This window comes from Sciurus vulgaris (assembly GCF_902686455.1).
Source record: "Sciurus vulgaris genome assembly, chromosome: 16".
NCBI lineage: Eukaryota > Metazoa > Chordata > Mammalia > Rodentia > Sciuridae > Sciurus > Sciurus vulgaris.
Window position 1 is genome coordinate 75,078,325 of NC_136477.1, and position 12,558 is coordinate 75,090,882.

Below are 12,558 nucleotides of genomic sequence, written 5' to 3' on the forward strand. Positions count from 1 at the left end.
CTTTTTAATGGCCTCCAATTAGCTGGGATTACAAGCACGTAGCAGTGTTCTTGCCAATTTTTTATTTATTAAAAAACTTCCATACTGTTTTCCAGAATAACTATATAATCTACTGTTGACTGGATTTTTAATGGAAAAGTCAATTTAAAATACTACAGCACATAAAGAAAAGCATGGCTTAATCAAAGTAATACAATAAAATATTAAACTGAACATTAGCATAGGGAGTTATGAATTACCCAAAGAACACTAAATAACCATTTGAAGGAAGTTTCAAGAGCTAAAATTGTTAATATAAACAAGCAGAAATTATTTATGTGAAGAATTTCTTAAGAAAAATTTCTAAAAAAGGCATGCATGTTGTGCAAAACTGTCTAGCAACATGGGAGAGGCTGAGCAAAGAGGACTTTAAGTACCTATAGAATATATAAAGAGAAGTGGGAGAGGAATCAAAGATTGCCACTATGAAAAGCAATGAACCACAAGTTAAAACATTAAGCAAAGTAAGAAAAACAATTAAGAAATACAGAAAACAACTTACAAAGTTAGAATAGTGAGTTCACTTTCAAAACTAGTTTGATTATGAATATATTATTACAAAACACAGATCAAACAAAAAGCTTGACTAACAGAATTAAATGTAAAAAATGCAACTACCAAGTCAGTTCCAGCAGAGAGTATGGCCCTCTGGTGCCCTCCAGTCTGAAGCCAGCAGATGACCTGAGAGTCATAGAGAAAGACTTTGGTCTTTGCTGTGTGGACTGCTGGAGCTCCCACTGGGCCTGCCCACTTGTTTGCCCAGGGTGTGAAACATGAAGGACTGGCAAGCTCTCCCCCTGTGCTGATGATCTTATGGCAGCATTGACAAGTTGGACCCCAAACCCTGGACTTCTGGGCTGCCAAGTTTCCTGGCCCAGTCCTGTCCATCCTAACCAGAGTTGGTGCTGAGAAATGGCACCTTTGGATGGCAGGTAATGGCATGGTGAGAAGAATGGCACTGACCAAATACATGGAGGCCAGCTGGGGCTTTGAGGGCCCAAGAAGGCAAGTCAATGCTGTAAAATTTGGCCAATCAGTATAGGCTAGGGGCTTCTAGATTGCTCTGCGCAAGCTCCAGGAGACGTATTGTCCTGAGAAGACAAAGAACCATTCTGGAAAGTGAGTGAAACCCTGAGGCTGGATGGGTGGAAGGGTAAGCACCCTCAAGAAGTTGTTTGGTCTACCAAAGACAGAAACTGTAGGAAAATGACCACCACCTTCAGAAAGATTTACTGCCTGATTATAAAGGCCTGTGTATATAATATGAAAAAGCTGCTCTGGAAGTGACTTTGAAATGGAGTTGTTAAACCACCTCTAGTAGTGAAACTTGTCTATGTTCATTCAGAGGGTTATATTATAGCCATTGTTTTGAGTGTGCTTTTTTCTCCTCACTACTCTACATATAGTTGACAATGCTAAGTACTTTTTCTGAAATATCTGGACTTTCTAGATGTTTATAAAGTGCTTGATATATGTAAAAAGAATAAGTGGCAAATTACAACACATTTTGTAATTATTTCATTTAAATATCTTTAAAATATTTTTCAGGGGGGCAATGGCCAAGCCCCCTATGGAGTAATGTACGCTCTGTCCTGGTTTTCTGGATCACCATATCAGTGTGCATACAATGAGGCAAGAGTAACCATTGTATCTATATCTACGGGTTTATTTTATTTTGCTGTGTATTTAGTGTACATAAAAGACAAATGATTCCTAATCTATATTTAGTTTGTCTACATGTTGAGAGGCTTTCAAGAGGTTGCTGGTTTATGACTAAAATACAAGCTGGTAAACAAAGTTTGTGTTAAAATTCCTAGGAAGGACTGTCTTCTAAAAATTTGAGCATTAGAGCACACTGCATTGATGAAGGGTCAGAATGCTCATATTTTGAAGAAATTTTCAAATTATAACTATTGTTAAATGTGTGCAGTTTATTCAAGACTGTCAGGTATATAGTGGACAAATTGAGTCCTTTATTGAAACAAATAGTCTATCTAGATATTTAGAAATCCTCAGTGTATGCTAAATGTTGAGGTAGTAAAATAGTACTTCAAAAGGTTGAATGTTCTCTCTGATATGTAGATGCAAACACACAATAAGTTGGGGAAGGAAAGAATAGAAGTTCATTGGATTAGACAAAGGAGAATAAAGAAAAGGGAGGAAAAATGGAAATAAGATAGAATGAATCAGACACAAATTTCTTATGTTGATATATGAATACACAACCAGTGTAACTCTACATTGTGTACAACCACAGAATGGGAAATTATATTCCATGTATGTAAAATATGTCAAAATACATTCTGCTGTCACATATATGTAGAAAAGCACAAATAAAAATTTTAAAACAGAAAAATAACAAATCTGAAAGAAATGCAACTCTATGTAATCTACAGGGACCTCCAAATATAAGGAAACAAGTAGAATGAAAACAAAAGAATGTAAGCATATAACATACAAAAATAGCCAAAAGAAAGATAGCGTGGTCAAATTTTGAGATGGAAAACTATAAGGGTAAAGGTGAGCAGATTGAGAGTCAAGCACACAGGACAGCTTACAGCATAATATAGCTCCCATGTGGGAAAGCCAATTTTGTTTTATTAGCTACTGCAGGGTTATATCAGGTTACAGTAGTTCAGTTAGCTTTGCATATGTGTAGATCATATAACTTATTTGCTTCTTAGATCCACTAATACCAAATGTTTTTATAATGACTAGAGTGGGAAGTTGCAGAATGTTCCTAAGCCAGTAAAACAGAAGGTCTTTATTACCCGAGGAGTGTGCTCACTCAAATGTTTTTGCTCCTATGTACTTTTCTGTGGCCTGAAACTCTACAAAACCCATTTTTTGATTTTTATGGCCTTTTGAATAGACATGATTTGTCATTTGTTTAAGGAGAGTGGAGGGAGAAAGTAAGGCAGACAATAGCAAAAATAGGCACAGCAAAATGAGGCAAGTACCAGTAAACATCCTTCAATAAAAAGTTGCTCAATCCATGTAAAATTTGGTAGTAATGAGGATAAGCACTCTAATAAATCTCAGCCTCCATTATCTTGCTGCACCTTCTTTACAATGTCATTAAAATTATCTTATTTTTTCTGAATGGTGCTACCATTATGAGTTAAATTGAAACAGCACATATTATTAAATTCATGGCATTTCTTATGATATAACAATAGCAAATAATCAATAGCAACTCTATTATCAAGAATATCCATTCACAATAGTCTCAAAAAATAATTGGGAATCAATCTCACAAAAGAGGTGAAAGAACTCTACAATGAGAACTACAGAACACTAAAGAAAGAAATTAACGAAAACCTTAGAAGATGGAAAGATTTCCCATGTTTTTGGATAGGCAGAATTAATATTGTCAAAATGGCCATACTACCAAAAGTGCTATACAGATTCCATGCAATTCCAATTAAAATCCCAATGATGCACCTTACAGAAATAGAGCAAGCAATTATGAAATTCATCTGGAAGAATAAGAAACCCAGAATAGCTAAAGCAATCCTTAGCTTTAGAAAGAGCAAAGCAGGGGATATCGCAATACCAGATCTTCAACTCTACTACAAAGCAATAGTAACAAAAACCACATGTTATTGGCACCAAAATAGACAGGTAGATCAATGGTACAGAATAGAGGACATGGACACAAACCCAAATAAATACAATTTTCTCATACTAGACAAAGGAGCCAAAAATATGGAGAAAAAATAACCTCTTAAATGGTGCTGGGAAAACTGGAAATCCATATGCAACAGAATGAAATTAAACACCATCTCTCACCCTGCACAAAACTCAACTCAAAATGGATCAAGGACCTCAGAATCAGGCCAGAGACCCTGCATCTTATAGAAGAAAAAGTAGGTCCAGATCTTCAACTCGTGGGCTTAGGATCAGACTTCCTTAACAGGACTCCCATAGCACAAGAAATAAAAGCAAGAATCAACAACTGGGATAGATTCAAACTAAAAAGCTTTCTCTCAGCAAAGGAAACTATCAATAATGTGATGAGAGAGCCTACAGAGTGGGAGAAAATCTTTGCCAATCATACTTCAGATAGAGCACAATTTCCAGAATATATAAGGAACTCAAAAAACTCAACACGAAGAATACAAATAATCCAATCAGCAAATGGGCTAAGGAAATGAACACACAATTCACAGAAGATGTACAAGCAATCAACAGATATATGAAAAAATGTTCAACATCTCTAGTAATAAGATCAAAACTACACTAAGATTCCATCTCACACCAATTAGAATGGCAATTATCAAGAACACAAGCAACAATAGGTGTTGGCGAGGATGTGAGGAAAAAGGGACACTCATACATTGCTGGTGGGGTTGCAAATTAGTGCAGCCACTCTGGAAAGCAGTGTGGAGATTCCTCATAATGCTTGGAATGGAACCACCATTTGACCCAGCTATCCCACTCCTTGGCCTATACCCAAAGGACTTAAAATCAGCATACTACAGAGATACAGCCACATCAGTGTTCATAGCTGCTCAATTTACAATAGCCAGACTGTGGAACCAATCTAGATGCCCTTCAATAGACAAATGGATAAAGAAACTGTGGAATATATATATATATATATATATATATATATATATATATATATACATTGTATATATATATATATACAATGAAATATTACTCTGCCATAAAGAATGATAAAATTATGTCATTTGCAGGCAAATGGATGAAATTGGACAATATCATGCTAAGTGAGATAAGCCAATCTCAAAAAAACCAAAGGACAAATGATGTTGCTGATAAGCGGATGATGACATGTAATGGGGGTGGGAGGGGTTAGCGTTAAGGTTAGGGTTAGGGTTAAGGAGCGTGGCAAGAATGGAGGAAGGAAAGAATGTATAGAGGGATAAGAGGGTGCGAGGGGTGGGGGGTAAGGAAAAAATAACAGAATGAGTCAAACAATATTTCCCTATGTAAATTTATGATTACACAAATGGTATGCCTTTACTCCATGTACAAACAGAGAAACAACATGTATCCCATTTGTCTAAAATTAAAAATAAAAAAAAGAATAACTTCATGGATACAAATTTTGGAAGAATTAACAATTTACACTAAGCGGACCCAAATATTATAATGAGTACAAGAAGCCAAAGTTAAACAGTTTTCTGTACAGTGTCACCACCAACCAGGATACAACAGAGAAATAACACAATCATAGCCATGATAGTTGTGGAATTTTGGGTAAGTTTTGTAAACATAACTGTAACCAAATTTTCTGGTGTACATTCTAAAGACATATGGGCTAACAATTGTTGGGCAGATGTTTTAAAATTTTATAGTCCCTCAAGTCACAAGATGATTAGAGGTCTGGAGGCTCCTTGGATTTCTTGTTCTTATTGAAGTTTCCTTTTTTGAATCAGGGTCCTCTTCATACAGGATCAAATAAAAATTGAGAATCAGATTGTGAAGTCCTTGATGTCCACTCATGATGATTAACAGGACTCACACACCTGGTATGAATCCACAAAGAATGTGTAGGAATAAGAACAGCAGCATATCCTTTCCCCGATGTAATCAAGGGTACAAGGGGGCAGAACTCAATAGTTTACATATATCTTTGGTATTGATACCTTAGGGGGAAAAATGTCTGTCCAAGGCAGAGGACCAATGATGTGTATTATCTTCATATTGTACATTAAGATCATTCATTTTGAACCAGGTAATATTGAAATAATTTTTAATATGAGTGAGGCTAAACCCCTAATTTTGTTTGTTTTAAAAGACACATTTTAAGCATACAGTGTGTACATTCAACTAAGACCTGTCTGGTAGGATTATGGGGAATTCCATGGGTTGGAATTGTATTCCATTGATAACAAAATGCAGCAAAGGCACTAAAAGTATAATCAGGGGCATTGTCAGATTTTAAATGATGAGATGTACCCATGTTGCAATGCAGAGCAACAAATGAGAAAGACAGGCTGAGGTCTTCTCTGAATGATGTGCACTGGGCCCATATAAGGCCTGAGAAACATGTAAGAAAGAATGAGGTGGAAGGAAGGAAAATGAGTTACATTCATCTGCCAAAGGGCATTAGAATGTAAACCTCAAGTGCTTACAGTTTCCCAAGTTTCCCAAGTAGGTGAACAAAATGGTGTACAATGAGAGCAATTATTAATGATTAAATGGGCCTGTTGAGAGGGAACTGAACAGGTTTTTGTTAAAAAGTGAGCATTTTGATGAAAGAAATTTTGCAATTCCACAGCATGTAAAAAGAGAGAAATAGAAAAATACAGTCTTTTAGATCTGTTACACATAAGGAAAATCCTGAGGGATTAGATTAGAGTGAGGCAATGCACATTGAAATGAACCCCATAGGTTGTGTAATTTCTCTTCAATCTTGTAATAATTTTTATTTTCCTGATTTCTTTCTTTATGATAAAAATGGGCATATTCCATGGACTGGTAGAAGGTTCACTATGTCCCAACTGTACCTACTCTTGAATAAGGGCCTAGGCAGCTGCCACCTTTTCCTTAAACAATGGCCATTGTTTCACCCAAACAGGAGTGGTGACATTTCATTTTAATGGAAAGGTGGTCAGAACTACAGAGGCCCCTACAAAAAAGGAAATTCAACAAACATTTTTAACTTGTGTGAGATGTCTCTACCCCATACAGGACAGGGAACTGCCAAAATGTTCTGTTGTATGTGAGTAATAATGTGCTGTGGGTTGGAAAGGGCAGAACATCACAACCATAGACACCTTTTAGACACCTTTTCATTATTGTCTATTCCCCAACCTGGGGTGGCGCTTTGTAAGGGCCATGCACAAGGTCATACTGAGAGAAGTATAACTGCAACATAAGTACTGGTGTCCAGTAACCCTGTGAATAGTTGCTCATTTAAACACAAGTTTAACTTTTGTCCATTTTCATTAATAGGTAAACATGTTCCAATGATGGTAGAACCAAGTCCTGCATTTTCTCTTTTATTTTGGGGTTGTTGAGCAGTAATATAAGGAATCACAGTTAACTGAGTGATGGAGGATCTTTTGGAGAGATTTAAGGGCATATGAGACCAAACCTGAATGTATAGTATAACAGTATTATCAGAATAAATTAATCCAGTAATTATAAATATTCTTTCTTTAATACTGTGGGGGCAGGGCAAAATTAATCCAAAGGTATCTTTGGGTAGAGGTCCTCAAATTTGGGTAGCAATTTTACAAACTTCCCCAGGGAGACATATTTGAGCATCCTCAGTAGTAATCACATCTATCCCAAAAATCCCTCTAGTGGCATGAAAGGATTTTTGGATGGAGCTTCTGTTTGAATCAGAAACATTTGTGAAGGAGACATATGCATCTGCAGGTGAAAAGTGTTCCCTGTCCTTTCATCCTGGGTTGGGGGAGACCTATAATTAGGTTTCCTGACATATCTGTTTTAGATCTCTATTGATTAGCCCAATAATATCCTTTATGACAGATTAACATTTTTGATTGGACCACTTTTGTGTCCCTTTTTTTCCTTTTATGAATCTTTTGAAGATGACTGTTTTTTACAATTGTAGCAAAGTTTATCATTGGGGATTTTAAAGCAGTTGCCAGTAAAGTCACTTGATAAGCTTCAGTTCCAATATTCTGACATGCCTTTATTAAATCAGAAAGCATAGTAGCCACTTTATGACAGAGATTTCACCACTTCTTTTCAATCTTGGTTGACATTTCTGTAAGTTAATTGTGTAGTCAGAATATTGGCAGACTCCAAATTGTGTATTTGTCTTTTGACAGCTTTAATCAATCATTTAACAAAATTAACAAAAGGCTTCTCTGAGGCTTGCTGAATTACAACAAAGGACTTGGAAGGATCCTGAGTGTCTGGGATACTTTCTTCATGCTTTGCAACTAAGGTTCTAATTTGGGCAATGGTGGCTGCAAGCAATTGAGTTTGTTGTTACACTGTCCCTCTTTGACCCATGCCAAATGAGTCATCATAATAAATACTAACATTTTCCTGAGCATTATCCTAAGCTTGAACATGGGATAAATCAGAGTATTGTAAAAACACTGTATTTTGGGCAGGAGAAGTAATCATCTTCACCAATTTTTCCAATTACTGGGAACGAAGTCACAACCCATTCCCAGTCCCTGTATCATATTGAGCATAAAACTACTATTAATTCCACTCCCCAACACCATCCTCCTTAATTATTTAAACACAGCAAAAAGCAATTGTTCATATTCTGGCTATTTAGCATTATTTAATCTAATGGAACAGACAGTCAATATGAGTTTCTCCCTCAGCAACTGCCTGCCTGAGACATTCAGAAAAATGAGACCAGACTAGGGGAGGAGAAGGAGGAGCAAGAGGAGCAGGAGGGAAATCTTCAGTCATAGAGACTACAAGAGACATTGGCAGCACTGTCAAGGCTATTTTTGAGATAGCATCATGACACAAACACCAAGCTTGTAACACAGGTATAGGAGCCCACAGTGGTGCATGCAACTTTTTACCTACATTTTCCCAATTTTGGGTCTTAAGGATCCACTTTCCAAAAACCATGGACAAGAAGAATCTATTTCAGAGGGCAAAGTGGCAAAATCAGCATCACTTACAGTATGTTCAGCTTTACAAAGCAAATAAGGAAGTTCACTTCAATGATGACATTGAGAGTCAGACAAAGAATTTCCCATAGCTTACCAGTGGGATCTGTACCAGTTGATAAAAGATGCATGTCAAAGCCTATTCCAGGTGGCAAGCTACTCCTTCTCCCATCAACAAGTTCAGAAGGGTTCCTGTTTAGGGCATAAACTACAAGGGTAAAGGTAAGCAAATAAAGAGGCAAGCACGCAGGATGACATAGCATGAAATGGCTCCCACATGGAAGAGTCAGTTTTGTTTTATTAGCTACTCCAGAGTTCTATCAGGTTATATTAGTGCAGTTAGATTTACACATGTGTGGATCATATAACTTTTTTGCTTCTCACAGTCCACTAGTATCAAATATTTTTAAAAAGGCTAAAGGAGAGAGGGATTGCAGAATGTTTCTTAAATCAGAAAAACAGAGGGCATTAGTCACCCAAGGAGTGTGTTCACTTAAAGGCTTATACTCCTCCATACCTTTGCATGGCCTGAACCTCTATAGAAAATAGTTTAAAACATAAAGTTATATGAGTTAAGACATATTTTAAGTTAAAAAAATATTTCAAAAGAGGAAAAGTAGAATATTATAAAAAGATAGAAAGTACCTTGCCTTCAAATAATTCAATAAGAACATATATATATATTCAACTCACATCATACTTCACAGATATAAAAAGGTAAGTTTAAGAAAAGTAAATACATATATAGAAAGTAATGCTATAATAGTAGGAGACAGCAATTCCAACTTACTGTAAAGAAAATGTCAAACAAAATGGTTATCACAAAACAGAAGATTTCAAATTATTTAAGCCAATTTGACTTATATACTAGATGTCCTCAATAGCAAGTGGAATATTAAACTAAATAAACTAACTGGTAAGAAATAAAACAAAGGTTTTTAGGTATAAAATATTTAAATTATTTCATAAAAATTTATAGAATAGAGGTAGAAATCAAAGTAGAAGGGATGCTCAAAAACCCACAAATATTCTTGAACATGGTCTTGTTCCAGAATTCATTTTTTTTTTTTCCGGGGATTAAACTCAGGTCATTGATTCACACCCCAGCCCTATTTATATTTTATTTAGAGACAGGTTCTCACTGAGTTGCTTAGTGACTCACTTTTGATGAGGCTGGCTTTGAAGCCATGATTATCTTGCCTCAGCCTCCTGAGCTGTTGGGCTTACAGGCATGTGCCACCAAAAGATAAAATTAGAAGACCTTTGTACCTTCAAATTTATCAAGGGACTCCACGTAAATATCTATCAAACTCACAATGGTATTTTTTGCAAGAAAAAAGAAAAACATAGTCTAGCAATTTTATGGAATCTCAAAATTGTATGAAAATCTCAAAAATATTCAAATACAAAATTGGGAAAGTATACTTTCATCACTTAAAAACATTAAAAGTCACAATATTCAATAGGTAATACATCAAGATAGAAAGATAGGCATATTGAATTCTGAGTGTAATAAGCCCTTACATACACAGAAAATTAAGATATATTTGCACACCAATATTTGTTACAGTATTATTCAACAGAGCTGAAATGAGGAATCAAACAAACTATTTCTTGAAATGAGTGGATGAGGAAATTTGGAATATAGAATCTACAGAATATACTTCAAGTTTAAAAAGTTATACATTTTTGAAAAATCTATAATCAATATAAATGTACAGTACATTATATTAACTAAAATAAGTCAGTAACAAAAACAAAACCATGGCAGAATTCTCATATAAGATACCTAAACAAAACAAAAACAAATAAACAAAAACACACAGAAAGCTTTCTGAACAGAAATGAGAATGGCATAAGTGATGGGAGCAGAAATAAACCTTTATTTACTTGGGAATTGATTTACTGACTTTTAAGATGTAAACTTTCTACAGGTATGTTACATAACAATTTGAATTAACATTATTGAACACAATATTTGATATGCTAGAGAAAGCACATTTTGTGGTTTTGATCAGAATTAAAAATTTAAAACAACATAACAGAAAAAATAATTTAAAAAGTGTTTGAAAGCTACTTTAAAAGGCTATGGTTTTAATCCTATAAATAAGAACAAACTAATGAATATATAGATAAAGGACAGGCTTGTAATCCAGCTACTAAGATTTCTGAGGCAGAAAGATTGCAATTTCAAGGCCATCCTCAATAATTTAGTGAGAACCTCTCTCCAAACATAAATAGAAAGGGGCTGGGGATGTAGTTCATTATTAGAGTACCCTGGATTCTATCCCCATTACATTAACATATAGAAAATTTACAATACTATGTACATAGGTGGGATGAAAAAACAAACCAGATAAAATATTAAAATCATTTTAAAAGGTGTAATATTTACACAATAAAAACACATATAATTTTGACAATAGAAACAAGGATCATGCATATCTTAATTTCAACTTCATTGTTCTAATTTGTGAAGTAGTGAAAATTGTTATCTAATTATAAAATATGGATAAAAAAACAGAATTAAGTGATGTGAGAAAACTTACTCTACAACATGAAACCTATTCCAAATGAAAAAAAAATTTAATGAACAAAATTATATATAATGACAGATGTATTATTTTACTAACCCTTTAACATTACTACAATTTGCAACTGTGACTATAAAGCCCAAAGAGCATTCATTGTGAATCTTGACTTTTATTTCACAGAAAGTTCATTACAAGTTTTCACAAAGGCTTCTGATAAGGGAATTGTAATGAATAAATACATAAGTAATATTGTAGAAATTGTTTTATGATATTAATTTATTACAATAATTTGACCTAGATTTCTCCAAAAATGTGACCAGATTTCCTAGAGACCCACAAATAATGGAAGATCTTTTATATCATGCTGACATTCTCAAGCAAAGGGGTATTTTGCTGTTCAATTTGAATGAACTGGTACATCACTGGAGAAAAATAGGAGACTCTAAAGAATTAGAAAACATGATAAAAATAGGCCAGTACATGTTCAATGATAATGAGAAATAAACCTAAACTTCTGAAAAATCTTTTCTGCTACATAACTTCTCCACCAACATTTTGAAGTTTGGCTTCCTCCTTTACTTTTGGGCCTCTCAACTGTGTCCATATAGTGAAGGATATATAACACATCAAGAAAGGGAGAGGTTAAAGACTATTAGAATATCATTACATTTTATCTGTACCAAATATGCCCTTTTTCTCTTGAAAACACAAATATGAATCTCATTAGTAAAGAGAAATTCCCAGAAGATACTCTGAAGGGAAAGTAATTAAGTAATAATAATTTATTGAGATTTTGGAAGGAAAGTTATGCTTACCCAGGAAGACAAAGTTTCTGTAGTTCTCTAACATCACATCTCTATGTAAATTTTGCTGCGCAGGCTCCAGACATTTCCACTCCTTTTCAGTGAAATCAACAGTCACATCCCTGAATGCCAATAGTTCCTGAAATAGTAGTAGGTAAATAAATAGCACATTGACCACATGATCATTCACAGTGTTTGAAATGAGTTAGAAAGGCCCTCATGTGGGTAGGGTAAAGGGAAAATAACAGAATGAGACAAACTTCATTATCATATGTACGATTACACAAATGGTGTGACTCTACTTTGCGTACAACCAAAGAAAAAATAGTTGTACCCAATTTGTGTACAATGAATCAAAATAAATTTTAAAACAAGACCCTCATGTAGGTGATGACTTTATTAAGACATTTTTAAACACAGAGATACTATTATCTACCTAAACCATATATAGATCTCATATTAGAAAGTTATGGGGATAAGAATGGGAATTCTCCAATTTTAATTATATAACAATGAATCAGAGATTCATTAAAATGTAAAATCTGGAAGATGGTGGACTAGAGGTTGGCTGCATTTCATGTTGCTCTGTTG

The 12,558-nt window shown here is 34.8% G+C and overlaps 1 protein-coding gene across 1 annotated transcript in view; it reads right to left on the bottom strand.

The window, feature by feature from the left end:
* LOC306646606 (uncharacterized protein) overlaps nt 1–12,558 on the bottom strand; it is a 38,535-nt gene that overhangs the window by 3,212 nt on the left and 22,765 nt on the right. Inside the window, exons 2-3 of the mRNA XM_079115246.1 lie at nt 11,980–12,106; nt 8,728–8,838 (exon numbers count right to left, since the gene is read on the bottom strand). Of these exons, the coding sequence (XP_078971372.1) occupies nt 8,728–8,838; nt 11,980–12,013 (145 nt within the window). The 5' untranslated portion in view covers nt 12,014–12,106. The remainder of the gene's footprint in view (nt 1–8,727; nt 8,839–11,979; nt 12,107–12,558) is intronic.